This window comes from Saccopteryx bilineata, chromosome 5 (genome assembly GCF_036850765.1).
Source record: "Saccopteryx bilineata isolate mSacBil1 chromosome 5, mSacBil1_pri_phased_curated, whole genome shotgun sequence".
Classification (NCBI taxonomy): Eukaryota; Metazoa; Chordata; class Mammalia; order Chiroptera; family Emballonuridae; genus Saccopteryx; species Saccopteryx bilineata.
Genome location: NC_089494.1, coordinates 194093832 through 194115338, shown reverse-complemented (window position 1 = coordinate 194115338; position 21507 = coordinate 194093832). Strand labels below are relative to the sequence as shown.

The 21507-nt window shown below is 41.0% G+C and overlaps 1 protein-coding gene across 2 annotated transcripts in view; it reads left to right on the top strand.

Annotated features, from left to right (window-relative positions):
• Nucleotides 1-21507, top strand: part of HERC6 (HECT and RLD domain containing E3 ubiquitin protein ligase family member 6) — a 95100-nt gene that overhangs the window by 10114 nt on the left and 63479 nt on the right. For both annotated transcript variants that reach the window (XM_066280981.1, XM_066280980.1), the window contains exons 2-8: nt 1216-1375; nt 3239-3315; nt 10443-10670; nt 11979-12073; nt 16525-16652; nt 18454-18590; nt 20278-20345. In XM_066280981.1, coding sequence (XP_066137078.1) covers nt 1216-1375; nt 3239-3315; nt 10443-10670; nt 11979-12073; nt 16525-16652; nt 18454-18590; nt 20278-20345 — 893 coding nt within the window. The remainder of the gene's footprint in view (nt 1-1215; nt 1376-3238; nt 3316-10442; nt 10671-11978; nt 12074-16524; nt 16653-18453; nt 18591-20277; nt 20346-21507) is intronic.

The window sequence follows — 21507 nt, the reverse complement described above, 5'->3', positions numbered from 1 at the left end:
GTGATCCTTGGTTATAGACTACTCTTCATTTATTTGTTTGTTTATTTATTTATTTGTATTTTTCTGAAGTTGGAAACGGGGAAGCAGTCAGACAGACGCTCGCATGCGCCCGACCGGGATCCACTTCACATGCCCACCAGGGGGCGATGCTCTTCCTATCTGGGGCGTTACTCTCTTGCAACCAGAGCCATTCTAGCGGCTGAGGCAGAGGCCATAGAGCCATCCTCAGCGCCTGGACCAACTTTGCTCCAGTGGGGCCTTGGCTGTAGAGGGGAAGAGAGAGACAGAGAGGAAGGAGAGGGGGAGGGGTGGAGAAGCAGATGGGCGCTTCTCCTGTGTGCCCTGGCCAGGAATCGAACCCGGGACTCCTGCACACCAGGCCGACACTCTACCACTGAGCCAACCGGCCAGGGATAGACTACTCTTCATTTAGACTAAAGTTGATTTTTCAATATGATTGTTCTTAAATTAAGTCATAATGCAATTTGGCCCTCCAGGGTGGCAGTTAGACTGTCTGCCTACTCTGTTGCTATCAAACCATGGAGGAACAAACACATCAGCAGTCAGGGAGGCCTCTGAGTGGGCTCCGAAGTCGGCCACCCGCTGTGCTGCACATCAACAAGGAGGTGTTCTCTAGAGCTTCCCAGACACACTTAGGAAGATGGTCTACATTGGCTTGTAGGAAAATGTGATCAAGTTTTCATTCGTGGGCATATTTGGCCCATTTAGAGACATGTTACTGCACTCTTCATTGTGAGAAGATCTGTGTTTCTTTTTCTCACATTCATGAGACAGGCTCCCTGCTTGTTTCCTCCTGAGCAAGGAATTGACTGTTGTCACTGTTCAGGACTGGGAATCTAGAAGAGTAGAGTAGAGGCAATCCCATCTTCTCTCCGGCTCCCTTTATTTTGCTGGGGTTTGCTACCACTGACACAGAGAAACCATTAGCTCAAGTACCATGGTTCTTACAGATTTGCCTCCCCTGCCATCCCCACCCTTTTGAGTACCAGCTATATTCCCATAAAGATGGTATCACACACAATAAACTATCCCCTTCACACCTGTAGCATGGATTTTAGACCTTGATTTAAAAGCCCATTGAAAGAAACAAGCAATCTAAATGATCCTTCCTTTTGAACGAAAGTACTGTCTGAAACTTGTCATTAAATTAGTAATCTGTGGAATTTTTGTTTTGTTTTCTTTTTGTTCCCAAAGAACCAATTAAGGCATTGGAAACTCTACATGTTGGTGTTGTGAGCTGTGGAAAGGAGCACTCCCTGGTTGTCTGTAGCAAAGGCAGGGTCTTTGCATGGGGAGCTGGCTCTGACGGACAGCTGGGGATCGGAGAGTTTAAGGAAATAGTTTTTACACCTAAGTAAGTATTTCAATTCATTTATTCATTCAATATTTTTGAGTTCCACGTGCCAGGTACTATGCAAGATGTAAGACTACAAAGATGACTATGACAGTCTCTAACCTCAGCCCATTGCAGTATAAAGAGGGACGGAGACAGTAAAAAACTTTTAACACCAATATTATTTAGAATCCTATGAAGAAGAAGGGAACTGTGAAATGAGAACATGTCACCCTTCGATCTAATTTCATCTTAAATCTAATCTCATCTAATCTACTGGAAATAACTTTATACTGTTTTTAGAATAGAGATCTTTTTTTTTTTTTTTTTTACAGAGACAGAGAGAGAGTCAGAGAGAGGGATAGATAGGGACAGACAGGAACGGAGAGAGAGATGAGAGCATCAATTATCAATTTTTCGTTGCAACACCTTAGTTGTTCATTGATTGCTTGCTCATATGTGCCTTGACTGTGGGCCTTCAGCAGACTGAGTAACCCCTTGTTTGAGCCAGTGACCTTGGGTCCAAGCTGGTGAGCTTTTTTGCTCAAGCCAATGAGCCCACGCTCAAACTGGCAACCTCGGGGTCTCGAGCCTGGGTCTTCCGCATCCCAGTCTGACGCTCTATCCACTGCGCCACCAACTGGTCAGGCAGCATAGAGATTATTTTAAAGTAGAATCATTTGAGCTACTGAAGATGCAGAAAGCAATCTTAACTGAATTTTCCTATCTAACTAAAGCAGCACTTCTAAAATTCAGCTGCCATTAACCCACCTGAGAGTTTCCTGTGAATTCAGTTGCTGTGAAGACAGACTGCCCAATCAGCATCAAAAAACCCAATAGAACCTTCCATATTCTCCCATTGAATTCCTAACCCCCTTTTCCCCACCATCACCACCACCATTTCTGCTTTTGCTATGTTGATAGATACAAACCTTTACTCAAGCTGTTTCACAAAGTTTCTATATCTGGGAGCTCCATATGTATATATAAACAAATCATGTCTTTTCTCCTGTTAAACTGTGTATTGTCAATTAATTACAGGTCCCCAATCACTGCTCCCAAATTGAAAAAGGAAAAGTTTCTCTGCCAACATAACCTTTTTGTTATAAGCCATTGGGTCCTAATGGGGAAAAAATCTTGTTCTCAGAATCAATTTCTAGGACAAATGGTGTGACAAGCAGTCTGAATTTTGTATTTATGAATTACATGCCTTGGCAATGTTCAAAGGCATGTTTTTTAATACCTTGTTATCTTGTTATCCTCTGTGGTTATTAAATCATGTGAGAAATCTGTGGCTTAGGGAAATGATTATTGAACTTGAAAGACACAGGTGTGAGTCTAGTTCTATAACTTGAAACCTATTGACCTTTTTGAGTTCTGCTAGGTTCAATCATATAAAATTGCTGATAGTTATGTTTTGATCCACAAAAATGGCAGTTCTACCCAATGGTTTATTTATCTCACAGGGCTTAAATTAGCTGATGTAAGTGACAGTGTTCTATAAATTCTAAAGCCCTGTGCTATATGTATATGAGTAATCTTATTTAGGCCAATAATTATAGAATAAAAGTTAGAACATTAAATAATGCATTAAAAGTCCAGTAAAAATTACTTTTGCATTATATACTGTTTTGGATTCTGCCTGTACCTTTGTATGTTGATATCATGTTAAAAACAGTTCACTACACACCCCATTAACATTAATAAAAATTTATTTATTAAAAAAAGCCAGTTCACTACAGAAATACAAACATATAAAATTGTTTTCCTAGACCAAATGTATTACCTAGGATGTTTTAAATATCTGTAGTTAACTTGGTGATCTACTCTAATGATGGATTAATAGATTTTTAAATTATTTTTAATGTATCATTTTTATTATAGGAAGATAAAAGCTCTGACTGGTATAAAAATAATACAAGTTTCCTGTGGACACTACCATTCCCTGGCATTGTCAAAAGGTAAAAAAATAAAAAAAATTTAAAAAGACTTATTGAATCTCCTAAGTATCATTTAAAAGTAATTTTTTGAATAGAAATGATTGATACCTATTGATTTTTAATGCACTGGAATTCATTTTAATGCATTTAGAAGTCTTTTTTTTTTTTACAGAGACAGAGAGAGAGTCAGAGAGAAGGATAGACAGGAACAGAGAGATGAAAAGCATCAATCATTAGTTTTTGTTGCGCATTACGTCACCTTAGCTATTCATTGATTGCTCTCTCATATGCGCCTTGACCGTGGGCCTTCAGCAGACCGAGTAACCCCTTGCTTGAGCCAGGGGCCTTGGGTCCAAGCTGGTGAGCTTTGCTCAAACCAGATGAGCCCACGCTTAAGCTGGCGACCTCGAGGTCTCGAACCTGGGTCCTTCCGTATCCCAGTCCGACGCTGTATCCACTGCACCACTGCCTGGTCAGGCCATTTAGAACTCTTTCTGCATCTCTTAACTCTCCAGATTTCATAAGATGTGGTGGGGTTTTTTTTTCAATTTTCTTTGTTCTTATTATACTCTAAGTAGTGCCTATTTCTCTGCCATAAAGAGCTATCTCTGTTTACATGACTTGATTGACTGACTGTCTCAGAACTCAGCAGTGGTTTTATTTCTAGCACTTTACCATTTATGCTGAGTGGCTTGTCTGTCTACACTGGCAAACTCAGATAGACAAAGACCTATTTATCTTTTTTACTTAGATCAAAGAAAGAAAAGCTAAGATGTCAGAATCAACACTATGTTTTTTCTACCAACATCCTCAGTCCTTTGTCCATTCTCAGGCTAAATTTCTCAATGGAGAGTGCCAGAGAAGAAAAACTTTTCCTTTACCCTTTGAGGGTTAGCACCTGGGGTCGACAAATATAAGAAAAGATAGATTACTAGGAGAAAAGGCACATATTTTTTATTGATACTTTTGCGCGTGGGACTTCACAGAAAAGAAGTGAAACTCCAGTACAGGTATTGATCGACTTATGACCTATGCAACTTATGACCATTCGACTTTACGACCACAATCGCTAGCCACGACTGCTCTGCCTCTGGCAGCGCAAGTGTTGCCCAGCTGGGCGTACAACAGTGCTGGCCAGTAAAAATGTTTCATACATGTTTATATATTTTGATATGTTTTGCAATTGGGAAAATGTTTCCTATGGTATTTTTTACACCTCTGTTTTGTATTTTTGTATGCACCTGTATTTTTGTATGCATCTGTATTTTGTAATTTTGTATGTTTTGCAAATATTAAACCAGTTGTACTGGTAATGCAGTGTTTTGCTTAAACCTGACGAATGTAAAAATAAGAAACAAAATGGTGTAGAGATGATACAAATGGCATAAAATGAACAAAGAAAATTATGATATATAACAACAATGAAAGAAAATTATGATAAAATATGACTTAAAGATTTTTATAACATCATTTCACAGTACATATAGCCTACTCAACTTATGACCAAATCCTGTTATGACAGATCTGTCAGAACCAATTGCGGTCGTAAGTCGAGCACTAGCTGTAGTTAGATTCTGGGGCTGATATATCATTTTAACAAAGGAGAAGAGGTTTGGGGTAAGAGAGATAAATTGTGGGAAAGTGACTTAGAAATATGTGGGGGAAACTAATGGAAGATAAGGGTTGTTTTAGTAAGGCTTGTTTATGCACCCGCATGTCAATGCTCACTCTCCATCTCTCGTGATGAGTCCCTCTTCCATTATTGGTGCAGGAGAGGACACCTTCACAAAAGGAAATTTAGGCCTTACTTTTGGGCAGATAAAAGGATGGCAGAGAACTCTTTCTGCATCTCTTAATTCTACATTGCCTTCAGCTCAAAGTAGTCCTCAACCCAAAGTGGCATATTCTGATCCCCTTCAAGAGACGTATAACGTTTATGTGTCCCTCAGGTGGTTTCTTATGCATAATTGCAATTGTGCCACGGGGTCCATGAACAGCCAACATTTCTTGGTCACCTTTTATGTGCCAGCATAAAAGCATTACTGCTAAATGCTTAAATGTATTGTCTCATGTAATCACCTAAAACACAGAAGCTAGGTATTATTCATATCCTCATTTCAGAAATGTGGACCTTTGGATTCACCAAGTTTAAAAGTACTTTTTTGAATGCAAATGATTGATACCTGTTGATTTTTAATGCATTGGAATTCACATTAATGCATTTAGAAGTTTTTTGTGGTTTTTTGTTTTGTCTGACTCCTGCATGCGCCCAACGAGAATTCACCTGGCAAGCCCACCAGGGGGCGATGTTCTGCCCATCTGGGCCATTGCTCCATTGCAACCGGAGCCATTCTAGCACCTGAGGCAGAGGCCATGGAGCCATCCTTGGTACCTGGGCCAACTCCGCTCCAATGGAGCCTTGGCTATGGGAGGGGAAGAGAGAGATAGAGAGAAAGGAGAGAGGGGAAGGGTAGAGAAGCAGATGAGCACCTCTCCTATGTGCCCTGGCCAGGAATCAAACCCGGGACTTCCACATGCCAGGCTTTTGCTCTACTACTGAGCCTACCAGCCAGGGTGCTCAGTAGTATTTAGAAGTTTTAACTTTCCAGATTTCATAAGATGTGCTGTTCTTTTATTTTTTTCAATTTCTTTGTTCTTATTATACTCTAAATATAATAAGATACTTTCACTAGTTTGCCTAGGTCACACACTAATGGAAGAGGAGGGATTTGAATCTATACTTGTTTATATCCCAAGCCTAAGTTTATATACCAACTCACTGTACCATGTAGGCTATGCAACCAGGACAATCCCATGGCTATAGTGTGGTTCTTTCTACCTACCACTTCTAGCTATTTGACCTAAGGCAAGTTATTTAATTTGGCTGAGTCTCAATTTTTCTCATCAGTAAGAATATTGATGCCTAACTTAAAGGTTGTTTAGAAGATTCAGTGAGAGGAATTACACAATTTATCTTGTACAGTCCATAGCAAATAGGGTACAACAAATATTAGTTACTTTTTCTTTCTTACTTTTTTCCTGTTTTTTAAAATTAGGAAAGTTATATTTTTTTGAGGTATAATTGACATACATTAGGTAGTGTCAGGTGTACCACATGACGATTTAATATTTGTATACACTGCAAAATAATCACCACTGTAAGTCTAGTTAACATCCATCACCATACATAATTAACAGAAATTTTTTCTTATAATGAGAACTTTTAATATTAATTCTCTTAGCACAGGAGTCAGGAACCTATGGCTCGCGAGCCAGATGTGGCTCTTTTGATGGCTGCATCTGACTCGCAGACAAATCTTTAATAAAAAAAATAATGTTAAAAATATAAAACAGGCCCTGGCTGGTTGGCTCAGTGGTAGAGCGTCGGCCTGTCGTGCAGGAGTCCCAGGTTCAATTCCCGGCCAGAGCACACAGGAGAAGCGCCCATCTGCTTCTCTACCCTTCCCCCTCTCCTTCCTCTCTGTCTCTCTCTTCCACTCCCACAGCCAAGGCTCCATTGGAGCAAAGTTAGCCCGGGCATTGAGGACGGCTCTATGGCCTCTGCCTCAGGTGCTAGAATGGCTCTGGATGCAACAGAGCAACACCCCAGATGGGCAGAACATCGCCCCCTGGTGGGCATCCCGGGTGGATCCCGGTCGGGCGCATGCAGGAGTCTGTCTGACTGCCTCCCCGTTTTCAACTTCAGAAAAATACAAAATATATATATATATTTTTTTTTTGAAACCTCAGTCTTCTGCATCCCAGGTCAACACTCTATCCACTGCACCACTGCCTGTTTTATATATATATAAAACACTCATGTATTATAATCCATTCATTTCCTACTGCTCATGTTCGTGGTTGTGGGTGGCTGGAGCCAATCACAGCTGTCCTCCAGGACAACACCTAGTTTTTATTGGATAATGTGTAACGTACATGGGTCGCTGAATGGCTCTCACAGAATTACATTTTAAAATATGTGGTGTTCATGGCTCTCTCAGCCAAAAAGTTTCCCAACCCCTATCTTAGCATCTTTCAAATGTACAATACAGTATTATGAACTCTAGTCATGATGTTGTACATTACATCCCCATGACTTATTTTATAACTGAAAGTTAGTTCCTTTAGACTTCCTTCACCCATTTTTCTCCCAACTCCTGGCAACCACCAATCTATTCTTGTTATCTATGAGCTTTTTCTTAAGAGTCCTCATATAAGTGAGACCATACACTATTTGTTTTTTTATTTTTAGTGAGAGAGACAGAAAGAGAGAGGGACAGGTAGGGATAGACAAACAGGAAGAGAGAGATGAGAAGCATCAATTCTTCGTTGTGGCACCTTAGTTGTTCATTGATTGCTTTCTCATATGTGCCTTGACATGGGGGCTACAGCTGAGCCAGTGACTCTTTGCTCAAGCCAGCAACCTTAGGTTTCAAGCCAGCGACCTTTGGGCTCAAGCCAGCAACCATGGAGTCATGTTTATGATCCCATGCTCAAGCCAGTGACCCCACGCTCCAGCTGGTGAGCCTGTGCTCCAGCCATGAGCCTGTGGTTTTTTGTTCTTTGTTTTGTTTTTACAGAGAGAGAGAGAGAGTCAGAGAGAGGGATAAACAGGGACAGATAGACAGGAACGGAGAGAGATAAGCATCAATCATCAGTTTTTCATTGTGGCACTTTAGTTGTTCATTGATTGCTTTCTCATATGTGCCTTGACCACATGGGGCTACAGCAGACCAAGTAACCCCTTGCTCAAGCCAGCGGCCTTGGGTCCTAGCTGATGAACTTTGCTCAAGCCAGATGAGCCCACGCTCAAGCTGGTGACCTCAGGGTCTTGAACCTGGGTCCTCCACATCCCAGTCTGACACTCTACCCACTGTGCCACCACCTGGTCAAGCAACCTCAGGGTTTCAAACCTGGGTCTTCTGCATCCCAGGTCAACACTCTGTCCACTGCACCACTGCCTGATCAGGCAATCTTTGTCTGACTTATTTCACTTAGCATAATGCTCTCAAAGTGAATCCATGGTTTTTCTTAATTGCTGAAATACTTGAATAATTTCCTTAGAGTATTGATTTGGTCTGAAGTCTCTCTGGGTTACAATCAAAGTGTCAGCAGGGATATATTTACATTGGTTTGGAATATAAAGGCTGTATAGAACTCCACACTCAATGCATTTGCTGTGGTGAACTATGAGTTCTCACACACCTTCTTGAGCATTTGACATTTTGCAGTGTGCTCTCAAAAATTCTTTTCAGTGATAGAAATAACTTAGAAGAGTTCAAAATAAAAATTAAATATAACAATATAAAAACCTGAAATATGTTGCATTTCTCTGGGAAAATAATTAAGCATTAGAAGAACTTTATTTTTGACCTGATATTCATTATCCATCTCTGGTCAAATTCAACATAAAATGTTGTTGGTTTTTTTCTCCATGGAGTCATTCCACAAGTATTTATCAAGTGCCTACAATGTTCCCAACAGAGAGGTATCGAGCAGTGAACAAACGAAAGACTCTGCTTTCATGGGATTTATATTCTTAAGGGAAGAAGGGGAAATGGGCCCTGGCTGGTTGGCTCAGCGGTAGAGCATTGGCCTGGCGTGCGGGGGACCCGGGTTGATTCCCAGCCAGGGCACATAGGAGAAGCGCCCATTTGCTTCTCCACCCCCCCCTTTCCTCTCTGTCTCTCTCTTCCCCTCCCGCAGCCAAGGCTCCATTGGAGCAAGGATGACCCGGGCGCTGGGGATGGCTCCTTGGCCTCTGCCCCAGGTGCTAGAGTGGCTCTGGTCGCGTCAGAACGATGCCCCGGAGGGGCAGAGCATCACCCCCTGGTGGGCAGAGCGTCGCCCCTGGTGGGCGTGCCTAGTGGATCCCGGTCGGGCGCATGTGGGAGTCTGTCTGACTGTCTCTCCCCGTTTCCAGTTTCAGAAAAATACAAAAAAAAAAAAAAAAAAAGAAGGGGAAATGAACATTTAACACACAAATATATAGTTATGTAGTATAGATAAGGATAAGGGGTGTGAAGAAAAGTGAGTTAAGATAAGGAGACATGATCCAGAAGAATGATCCAAAAACAAGCTATGCCCAGTGGTGTGCTCAGCAACAATATGGGTCTGGATAGGGATGAACAATGAGGAGATGAGATCCGAGAAGTGGTTATGGAGAATATGGGAGATGTGGGGCTTGTGAGCCATGGTAAGAACCAGTCTATTATTGAGAGAGAGAGGGCAAACTCCTGAAGGGTTTGATCTGACTTATATTTTTAAAAAATCTCTCTGGCTGCTCTTTGGAGAACAGACTTCTGGGGGCAAAGGTGCAATCTAGGACTCCCGTGAGGTGCTGTTGTAATTTTCCAGGACAAGAATGATGGTGACTTGCCCTGGCCGGTTGGCTCAGTGGTACAGCGTCGGCCTGGCGTGCAGAAGTCCCAGGTTCGATTCCCGGCTAGGGCACACAGGAGAAGCCCCTATCTGCTTCTCCACCCCTCCCCCTCTCCTTCCTCTCTGTCTCTCTCTTCCCCTCCCACAGCGAGGCTCCATTGGAGCAAAGATGGCCCGGGCACTGGGGATGGCTCCTTGGCCTCTGCCCCAGGCGCTAGAGTGGCTCTGGTCGCAACAGAGCAACATCCCGGATGGGCAGAGCATCGCCCCCTGGTGGGCATGCCGTGTGGATCCCGGTCGGGCACATGCGGGAGTCTGTCTGACTGTCTCTCCCCGTTTCTAGCTTCAGAAAAGTAAAAAAATTAAAAAAAAAAAGAGAATGATGGTGACTTGGCTGCTAGGCTGGTGACCATGGGGAGGGGAGAAGTGGTTGGATTCTGGATAAGCTCTGAAGGTAGATGCTTTAGGATCTGATGGATTGAAGGGTGTAAAAGAAAAAAAGGAGTCAAGGATGACTCTAGGATTTTTGGCCTGAGCACCTGAAAAAACATGGTTACCCTTTATTTGGAATGAGAAGAAGAGTACATGTGGGAAGGGACTTTTGAAGGTAATGTTGACCATCCCCTTGCCTTTAATCAGAATACTTTAACCTCTTTTATCCCTGTTTTATTCTTTAAAGATTTTTAGAATTAGGCTGGTAGTATCTACTTGAATTTGGTATTCCAAATGTGTGTGTAATTCTGAATTCCTCTTCTTTATTTTTATAGATGGCCAAGTGTTTTCATGGGGAAAGAACAGCCATGGGCAGCTGGGTCTGGGGAAAGAGACCCCCTCCCAGGCGAGCCCACAGAGAGTGAGGTCCCTGGAGGGGATCCCCCTGGCTCAGGTGGCTGCAGGAGGGGCCCACAGCTTTGCCCTATCTCTCTCTGGAACTTCATTTGGCTGGGGAAGCAACAGTGCAGGGCAGCTGGCCCTCAGTGGGAATAATGTCCCAGGTAAGGAGATAGTCTTGGTCCTGCAGTAAGTTGTTACTTCTTTCCGGTTGGAAGACCAGCTCCAGAAAGGGCAGTCTCAAAGGTTAGAACAGTGGTTCCCAAACTTTATGGCACATTAGAATCACGTGGGGGCTATATTAATTTTTGATTGTTGCTGTAACAAATTACCACAAACTTGGTGGCTTAAAGCAACCCTGATTTATTATCTTATTGTTCTGGTGGTCTGAAGTCTAATGTGGGTCTCACTGGGTTAAAATCAAGATGTCAGCAGGGCTGTATTCCTTTCTGGAGGTGCTAGGGAAGAAGCCATTTTCTTGCCTTTTCCAACTTCTAGAGACCACTTGCGTTCTTTCACTCACGGCCCCCTTTCTTTTTCAAGACCATCAATGCTGGTTAAATTATTCTCAAGTCACATTATTGTGACATTGACTCTTCTACCTCCCTATTCTTCAGTTAAAGGGTGCTTGTGATCTCCCTATTTTAAGGTTAGCTGATTAGCAACTTCAATTCCATCTACTTCTTTAACTCCCCTCTGAAATGTTCCCTCACATATTCACAGGCTTGGGAAAAGGACATGGACATCTTTAGGAGGCCATTATTCTGCTTACCACAAGAGAATTTAGAAATCCCAGTGTCCAGGTTGGACCCTATACTAATTAAATCAGAATGTCTGGGAATGGAAGCCAGGTATCAATCATTAACAAAGATCCCACAAGTTATTCCGATGTGCAGCAGTTGGGGAACCACTGGATCAGAAGCCTGCTAGCAGTAGGGGTAACAACCAGGTCCCCTGGAAACCTTTAAACAAAACTCACTATAAAGTCTTCCCCATGGGCCCTGCTTGTCCTTCTCTGTTCAATTTTTGACATTCAGCTAGCATATATTTAGCACCTGTTAAGTACTAATACTGAGCACTTATATCTAATTACATTTAACTCTGTCAACAAAGTAGGTTCTTTTATTTTCTCAATTATTATTACATATTTGCAGAATATATTCTGTGTGGTAGAAATGAATGCAACATGATGACACTATGATTATGATGAATGTCTTAATGCTTAGTTTTCTAGGGCAATAGACTCAGGTATTCCAGAATGTTAAATTGTTTCCAGAAATAAATGCTAAATGACTGCTTTTATTCTTTCCAAAGCAAGACTTTCCCTTGTTTTCTAATATCTCTGATTATTCACTTCTAAAAATTATGTTAATGAATTATGCCAATAAAAAATTAAAAATCATAAAAATATAAAAACTCATGATATCTGAGTCTGCTTCTTATACTCTGGCAATTCTGCTACCTTTCAATAGTGCAGAGCTACAAGCCTCGTTCAGTTGGTGAGCTGAAGCGTCTAGATGTGATTTACATCAGCTGTGGTTATGAACACACGGCAGTGCTTACTCAGGTAATCCGAAATTTCTTGCTATTTTCAAAAATCTCAGACAGATGTTACCATAAGGTGAAGTTATTGATTTTTGTTGAAATCAAAATGTAGATCAATATCTCAACATATCCATAAAGTATACAAATATTTAAGAGGAGAAGTTAATGCAATAATATAAGCCATGAAAATTTTTAGATCCTTTAACAAAAGCTAATTTCAACTTTAAGATATATTCTTTTTTTTTTTTTTTTTTTTTTTTTACAGAGACAGAGAGAGAGTTAGAGAGAGGGATAGATAGGGACAGACAGACAGAAACAGAGAGAGATGAGAAGCATCAATCATCAGTTTTTCGTTGCGACACCTTAGTTGTTCATTGATTGCTTTCTCATATGTGCCTTGACCATGGGCCTTCAGCAGACCGAGTGACCCCTTGCTCGAGCCAGCGACCTTGGGTCCAAGCTGGTGAGCTTTGCTCAAACCAGATGAGCCCGCATTCAAGCTAGTGACCTCGAAACTGGGTCCTCGGCATCCCAGTCTGATGCTTTATCCACTGCGCCACCGCCTAGTCAAGCAAGATATATTCTTAGATACCTACTAAATTAGATTAATAGGGGAGTCAATCCTTTTAACAATTATTTATAATGCGGTTCTACAGATAAAAATTATTATAGAATCACAAAATATTTAAAAATTTTTAATAACCCACATCACACACTAAAACATACTTTGTTCCACTTCTTGCTTGGTACATATATATGCTGGCTTCCTGAATGGTTTCCTCCTCTTTCTCTACTGGCCATATAGTATATTCCATTGTGATGGATTTTCTTCATAGCCATAAGAAGTAGATTTAAAAATTGTTGGTTGAAATGTTTATTTAAAGATTAAAAATCTAAAATAGCTTTTCATTATTTGTTTAAAAACATGTTTAGACTATATTATTCTTAGCTGACAAGAGAAAGCAAGAATTTTTTTAATAAAGAATCATCTTTTGAAGATATCTTGAGACTGACCAAGCGTTGACACAGTAGATAGAGTGTTGGGCTGAGATGCTAAGGACCTAGGTTTGAAACCCTAAGGCTGCCAGCTTGAGCACAGGCTTATTGGCTTGAGCATGAGCTCACCAGCTTGAGCACAGGGTCGCTGGCTTGAGCAAAGGGTCACTGGCTTAGTTAAAGACCTCCAGTCAAGGCACATATGAGAAAGCAATAAATGAACAACTAAGGTGCTGCAACAAAAAACTGATGCTTCTCATCTCTCTCCCTGTCTGTCTGTTCCTTCCCCCCCCCTCTCTCAGACACACACACATATACACTAAGAAAAAACAAAGACACCTTGAGATGACAAAGAAAACACAATGACCCAAAATTTATGGGACACAAAGAAATTCTAAGAGGGAAATTCATAGCAATACAAGCCTACTTCAAGAAAGAAAAATCTCAAATAAACAATCTAACACTCTTATAAGAATTAGAAAAAAACAAAACAAAACAAAACCCAAAGTGAGTACAATAAAATAGTAAAGATAAGAGCAGAAATAAATGAAATAGATACTAAAAAACATAGAAAAGATCAATGAAATCAAAATATCAATGAAATCAAGAGCTGGTTCTCTGACAGGTAAAAAAGATAAAAAATAAAACTGATAAACTTTTAGCCAGACTCAAACCTGGGTCCTCAATATCCCAGGTTAATGCTCTATGCACTGTGCCAATGCCCAATATATATATATTCTTTTTTTGTGACAGAGACAGAGAGATAGAGAGAGGGACAGACAGACAGGAAGAGATGAGAGGCATTAGTTCTTCGTTGCAGCTCTTTGTTGCAGCTCCTTAGTTGTTCATTGATTGCTTTCTCATATGTACCTTGTCCAGGGGGCTACAGCAGAGTGAGTAACCCCTTGCTCAAGCCAGTGACCTTTGGGCTCAAGCCAGTGACCATGGGGTCATGTCTATGATCCCATGCTCAAGCCAGTGACCCCATACCCAAGCTGGTGAGCCTGCGCTCAAGTTGGATGAGCCTGCGCTTAAGCCGGATAAGCTCACGCTCAAGCCGGCGACCTTGGGGTTTTGAAGCTGTGTCCTCTGTGTCCCAGTCCAACATTCTATCCACTGCATCACCACCTGGTCAGGCCCAAAATATATTTTTAAGAAGTCATACAACTTAATACCAAAAAACCCCAAACAGTCCAATTTAAAAAAATGGGCAAAAGCTCTTGGTCTTAGTGCCATCTTAGAAACCTCTACCCCATGAGAGCCAAGTAGAGGAAGAAACAAATGTTCAGGCTGAAGTACAAAAGAAGAAAGATGGGGTAGAGGTCCAAGTAAACCACTAGTTTGCTCACCTGTGGAAGCCACAGGAGCAGAAATAAGGGAAGCCAGGGGCTAGGGACACTGGTACAAATTGTTGGATGGTATGTCTTTTGTCTAAACTTCTCGCTGGATCTAAAACGTATATGCCATTTGATTACTGTGAGCACATTTTAAGAGACCCACCTTGCTCTTACAAAAACAGTCCTTTTTGGTCTTTTGCTGTGGACCTGTGACATTCTGGACTGGTTCTGTTCTCAGTTGTGGTTGAATATAATGTGCACAATAAATCATATATTCTATCTCAGCTGAAAAAAATACAAATAAAAAAATGCTAAGAAAAATTAAATAGATATTTCTCCAAAGAGGCTAATGAAACTATGAAAAGATGCACAACATCACTAATCATGAGAAAAATGCAAATTAAACCAAAACAAGATATCACTTCATATCTGTGAAAATGGCTATCATCAATAAATCAACAAACAAGCGTTGGTCAGAATGTGGAGAAAAGAGAACTTTTTTTTTTTTTTTTTTTTTACAGAGACAGAGAGAGGGTCAGAGAGAGGGATAGACAGACAGGAATGGAGAGAGATGAGAAGCATCAATCTTCAGTTTTTTGTTGCGACACCTTAGTTGTTCATTGATTGCTTTTTCATATGTGCCTTGACTGTGGGCCTTCAGCAGACTGAGTAACCCCTTGCTCAAGCCAGCGACCTTGGGTCCAAGCTGGTGAGCTTTGCTCAAACCAGATGAGCTCACGCTCAAGCTGGCGACCTCGGGGGTCTCAAACCTGGGTGCTCCGCATCTCAGTCTGACACTCTATCCATTGCGCCACCACCTGGTCAGGTGAAAAAAAAGAGAACTTTTGTTTACTGTTGGTAGATTGTAAATTGTGCAGTCACTATGAAAAAGAGCATGGAGATTCCCCAAAAAACTAAAAATAGAACTGCCACATGACCCAGCAATCCTACTTCTGGTATTTATTCAAAAAAATCCAAAACACTAATTTGACTAGACATTTGCACCCCTATGTTTATTGTAGCATTATTTACAGTAGCCTAAATAGCCTAACAGATAGCGAAATAACCTAAATGTCCATCAATAGATGAACGGGTAAAGAATAGTGGCACATACATACATACAATGGAATATTACTCAGCCATAAAAAATGAAATCTTGCCACTTGCAAACATGGATGGATCTAGATGATTTTATGCTAAGTGAAATAAGTCAAACAGAGAAAGACAAATACCATATGACTTCACTTATATGTGGAACCTAAAAAACAAGCTAAACTAAACTAACAAAACAGAAACCAACTCAGATACAGAGAATGAATGGATGGTTGCCAGAAGGGAGGGGGGTTGGGAGCAGGGTGGAAAGGATTAAGAAGTACAAATTGTGATTTATACAAATAGTCCTGGGGATGTAAAATACAGCATATGGAATAAAGTCAATAATATTGTAATACCTCTGTATGGTGTCAGGTGGATCCTTTCATATGGTATATAAATGTCTAATCCCTGTGTTATACACCTGAAATTAATATAATATTATATGTCTACAGTAATTGAAAATTAATTTTAAAAGAATCATCTTTTGAAAAGAGATTATTTTCAGAGGAATGCACAAATAACACAACCCTATACTTAAATGTGGATTTTTTTTAAACCAGTTAATTTGCCCATCTATTCATTCTACTATCACATATTAAGTGTCTAATTCTAAGAGCATGCCAGTGATGTTTTATGGTAACTCTGTATTTACTTTTAGAAATAGTAAGTAGGGCCCCTTCTCCTTATATAGAGCTTATATTTCACATAGTAGTCTCATAAAACTGTTATAATATACTGCTCATAAAAAATTAGGGGATATTTCAAAATGAATATGAAGCGATTAAAAAAAAGAAGCATTTGATTTTTTTATTAAACAAGAAAATGAGAAAAGCAAACAAGTCAAAGAAAGGTGTTCAATTATGCAAATGAGATGCCAAACCAACTTTTATTTTATTGGTGAAAATGCACTATGCGAAACGCTGAAAGTATTGGAGTATCTGCTTGTTCCCTGAACCCCTAATATTTGTGCGTAGTACATAATCTTTAACTTTTTAGTTACTTATTTTTTAACCTAAATTAAGTTTATTTGTCCTTTATTGAACAGAATGGGAAAGTGTACACATTTGGAGACAACAGCTGTGGACAGCTGGGACATAGCTTCACTGCTAAGAAGAGAGGTCCACAACACGTGGAAAGAATTGATGGCCTAGTTTCACAGATAAGTTGTGGAAGGTAGTAGGCTTTTCTTTTTTTTGACTTAGAAATGACTCATGGAAAGTTATCAAAATTTAAGACCCTAAAATACATGACTATTTTTGTTTGTTTGTTTGTTTTTGTATTTTTCTGAAGCTGGAAACGGGGAGAGACAGTCAGACAGACTCCCGCATGCGCCCAACCAGGATCCACCCGGCACGCCCACCAGGGACGATGCTCTGCCCACCAGAGGGCGATGCTCTGCCCCTCTGGGGCATCGCTCTGTTGCGACCAGAGCCACTCTAGCGCCTGAGGCAGAGGCCAAGGAGCCATCCCCAGCGCCCGGGCCATCCTTGCTCCAATGGAGCCTCACTGTGGGAGGGGAAGAGAGAGTCAGAGAGGAAGGAGAGGGGGAGGGGTGGAGAAGCAGATGGGCCCTTCTCCTGTGTGCCCTGGCCGGGAATTGAACCTGGGACTTCTACATGCCAGGCCGATGCTCTACCACTGAGCCAACCGGCCAGGGCCTGGACTATTTTTTTATAGATCTTTTTTTTCTGAAATTTACTTTTTCCAAATATAGTTTAATTTTTCAATTTTTCTTTTTTCCTCCTAGGCATTTCATTTATTTAGTAGGAATTTATTGCAAGTTTACTGTGTATAGACCACCTAACTATGTGCTGGAGGGTGGGTAATGGTGTATAACAAAAATAGTGGTACTCCCCTGACCAGGTGGTGATGCAGTGGATAGAGCTTTGGACTGGGACACAGAGGACCCAGGTTTGAAACCCTAAGTTTGCTGGCTTGAGCACAGGCTCATCCAGCCTGGAATCATAGACATGACACTGTGGTCATGGGCTTGAGCCCAAAGGTCGCTGGCTTGAGCAAGGGGGCACTCATTCTGTTGTAGTCCCTCCACCCCCATCAAGGCACACATGAGAAAGCAAACAATGAACAACTAAAGTGCCGCAACAAAGACTTGATGCTTCTCATCTCTCTCCCTTACTGCCTGTCTTTATCTGTCCCTCTTTCTGTCTCTGTCACATACACACACAGACACACACATACAAACACACAAAATAGTGGTACTTGTCTACTTGAGTTGATAAAACAAAATTAATCTCATGCTCATGCATGTAGAAGATGATGTATACTAGCATATATATTCAGAGTTTTGCATATCCTAATTATAAGGACATGTTGAGTGTCGTCTAAAATTCATAAAATACTTGCATTTAAAACACAAATGATAGAAACCATAGCAAAGACCCATCAATGGCATTCTATGTTTAAGATTAGTAATAAGTTAATATTCAGCCCTGGCCACTTGGCTCAATGGTAGAGTATTGGTCCAGCGTGTAAAAATCCTAGGTTAAATTCCCGGCCAGGGCACACTGGAGAAGTGCCCATCTGCTTCTCCACCGTTAGCCCTCTCCTTTTTCTCTGTCTTTCTCTTCCCACAGCCAAGGCTCCATTGGAGCCTTGAGGATGACTCCATGGCCTCTACCTCAAGCACTAGAATGGCTCTGGTTGCAACAGAGCAATGCCCCAGATGGGCAGAGCATTGTTCTGTAATGGGCTCGCCCAGTTGGGCACATGCAGGAGTCTATCTTTCTGCCTCCCCATTTCTCACTTCAGAAAAAAAAAAAAAGAATAAAAAGTTAATATTCACCTACCATTTGTTTAGCCACATCGTTTGGTACCCTTTAACCCTGACATTGTGGTAAGGTATCTGTGTACTTAGTGTAAGATAAATTTGTTTCTGTGTGTGTGTTAAGAGACATTGTCTTTCTCAAAAAGCATTAGTATCCTGGCCTCATTTTATGTATTCTTTCTCTTGCAGTTATCATACCCTTGCATATGTCTACACCACTGGTCAGGTGGTATCTTTTGGTCATGGATCAAATTGCACAAGCAGCTCAACTCATCCAGAAGCCCACATGGAAAACTTTGACATTAGCTGCCCAATTTCTGCTGACGGTATGAGTGGTTCCACTAACTAGTCATTTTCTGTTAATTGATGCTCCTGGAGGAGAAATATGCAGCTTCCTCTCAAAGGAGTGCCAAAACTATGGTTCATTTAGTACTGTCATTTCTCATTTGTATAATAAGCATTTTTCCTTATGCAGTGATTCCTGGAGTATTCAGTAACCTTTTGTAAAGATTAAGGTAATACAAAAGATCCCAAATCATTTATGTGTACATCAGAGCAATATACTTTTGTATATATATATTTGACCAAACCTCTTCTAAAGCATATCAGCCTGGCTTCATGACACAAGTACATAAAAAAATTAAATTTTTTTGACTAATTGAATATATGACAGGTAACTTGATCAAAATTAATCTCTTCTGCTATTTGTAGTCAAAATCCATTTAGAAGAATATAAATTGCCTATAAATAAGTAAATTTAGCTTAGTAATACATCAGATTTTTTTCAGAGAGAGACACGAAGGGATAGGGATGAGAAGCATCAACTCTTAGTTGCATCACTTTAGTTGTTCATTGATTGCTTCTCATATGTGCCTTGATAAGGGTATTTGAGGGGGCTCAAGCCAAGCCACTGACTCCTTGCTTCAGCCAGTGACTTTGGGCACAAACCAGTGACCTTGGGCTTCAAGCCAGTGATTTATAGGTTCAAGCTATTGACCTTGGGATCATGTTGATCAGCGGTCCCCAATCTTTTTTGGGCCACGGACCGGTTTAATGTCAGAAAATATTTTCACAGACCAGCCTTTAGGGTGGGATGGATAAATGCATAAAATAAAATTATGCTACCAGTGTAAAAACTATGGTATTTTTAAACATAATTGTCGAACTTATGAGACAAGTTTCAAGAGTGAGTCTTAGACAGATGTAACAGGGGGAATCTGGTCATTTTTAAAAAATAAAACATCATTCAGACTTAAATGTAAATAAAACGGAAATAATGTAAGTTATTTATTCTTTCTCTGAGGACCGGTTACCAAATGGCCCACGGACCGACCACTGATGTTGACAATTCCATGCTCAAGCCAGTGACCTTGGGGTTTCAAATCTGGAACCTCAGTGTCCCAGGTCGATGTTCTATCCACTGCACCACCACCAGTCAGGCAACATCAGATTTTTTTAAAGAATATTTTAAAAGCCATTTTAGGTTTACAACAAAAGAATTTTTTTTTTTTTTTGTATTTTTCTGAAGCTGGAAACGGGGAGAGACAGTCAGACAGACTCCCGCATGCGCCCGACCGGGATCCACCCGGCACGCCCACCAGGGGCAACGCTCTGCCCACCAGGGGGCGATACTCTGCCCCTCCAGGGCGTCACTCTGCCGCGACCAGAGCCACTCTAGCGCCTGGGGCAGAGGCCAAGGAGCCATCCCCAGCGCCCAGGCCATCTTTGCTCCAATGGAGCCTTGGCTGCGGGAGGGGAAGAGAGAGACAGAGAGGAAGGAGGGGGTGGAGAAGCAAATGGGCCCTTCTCCTATGTGCCCTGGCCGGGAATCGAACCCGGGTCCCCTGCACTCCAGGCCGACGCTCTACCGCTGAGCCAACCGGCCAGGGCCCAAAAGAATTATTTTTTACTTAAAACAATAAACATGTTTGGGGGGACACTAGAATCTATGTAAATAAAATAAATTAAAATCAATAAAAACATAATAAACACGGATTTATGACTTTCTTTCAGACCTTGTGGATGTTCAAGTCAAACATATTTTTGCTGGAATGTATGCCAACTTTGTGACAACTTATCAGGTATCTATTATATTTTGATTCTTTTAAGAATTATTTTTGTCTTTAGATTTCCAAGTGAAGTGTGGAAAGGAAAGGCTGTTAATACGAATAATTTTTGGCAAAAGTTACTTTCTCTAAAACAAAAAGACTTTTAGAAGAACTTACTTTTTCTGAAAAAAACTTCCTATTCCTGGCCTTGAGGCTGGTTTCCCAGACTGTGGCCTTGGGCTAGCTTTGCAAAGTTGCAGGTGTTCTCAGAATGTTTCTTCCTGAATTAACTCTATAGATAAACATTGTAAGAAAGCTTGTTTCACTGCAATGCTTCCTCTCCTCCTCATTCTTCAGTCAGTATGTAATTTTTTCCTTTAAAAGCTAGCCCCAAACTGTGTTCCTCGCCACACTGATTTGAACAACTTAGGCCTCCATGTGGTCACGCAGCCGGTTAATTAAAGACTCCCTAGTTTGGCTAATTGATTGTGTGGCAAGACGTTTGTTTCTCACTGTTCTGATACAACACAAGCAGTATTTGAAATATTTTATCATTTGTATATATTCAAATTTCTTACTAAAATAATAAGATCCTCTCTTTTAAAAAGTAGTAATTCTCATTTCCTCATTTGGCTTCTTAGCAGATAAGCCCCAAATTTATTGCTTTCCCACAAATTTATATTATTAAGTAAGAATACTAAAAATAATAGGAATGACTAGTATCAATTGCAGTCATCATGCATTAAGCACCAATCTGGATACGCCAAATGGATCAACACATTTAATCCTCATATCAACTCCAGTTGGTATTATTTTCCTCCATTTTGCAAATGAAAACTGAGGCTCAGAGAGGTGGATTCACCCAAAGTTGTGCTGTTAAGAAGTGGCAGAGCTGGCCCTGGCCAGTTCTCAGTGGCAGAGTGTCCACACAGTGTCTGGATTTCCCGGGTTTGATTCCCAGTCAGGGTACACAGGAGAAGTAACCATCTGCTTCTTCATCCCACCCCTTCTCTCTTTTGCTCTCTCTCTTCCCCTCCTGTAGCCATGGCTCAATTGATTTGAGCACATTGGCTGCGGTCGCTGAGGATGGCTCCGTGGAACCACTACCTCGGGCGCTAAAAATAGTTCAGGTGCAAGCATTGCCCGGAACATACGGAAATCTGTTTCTTTATTTTGCCTCCTCTCACATGGAAAA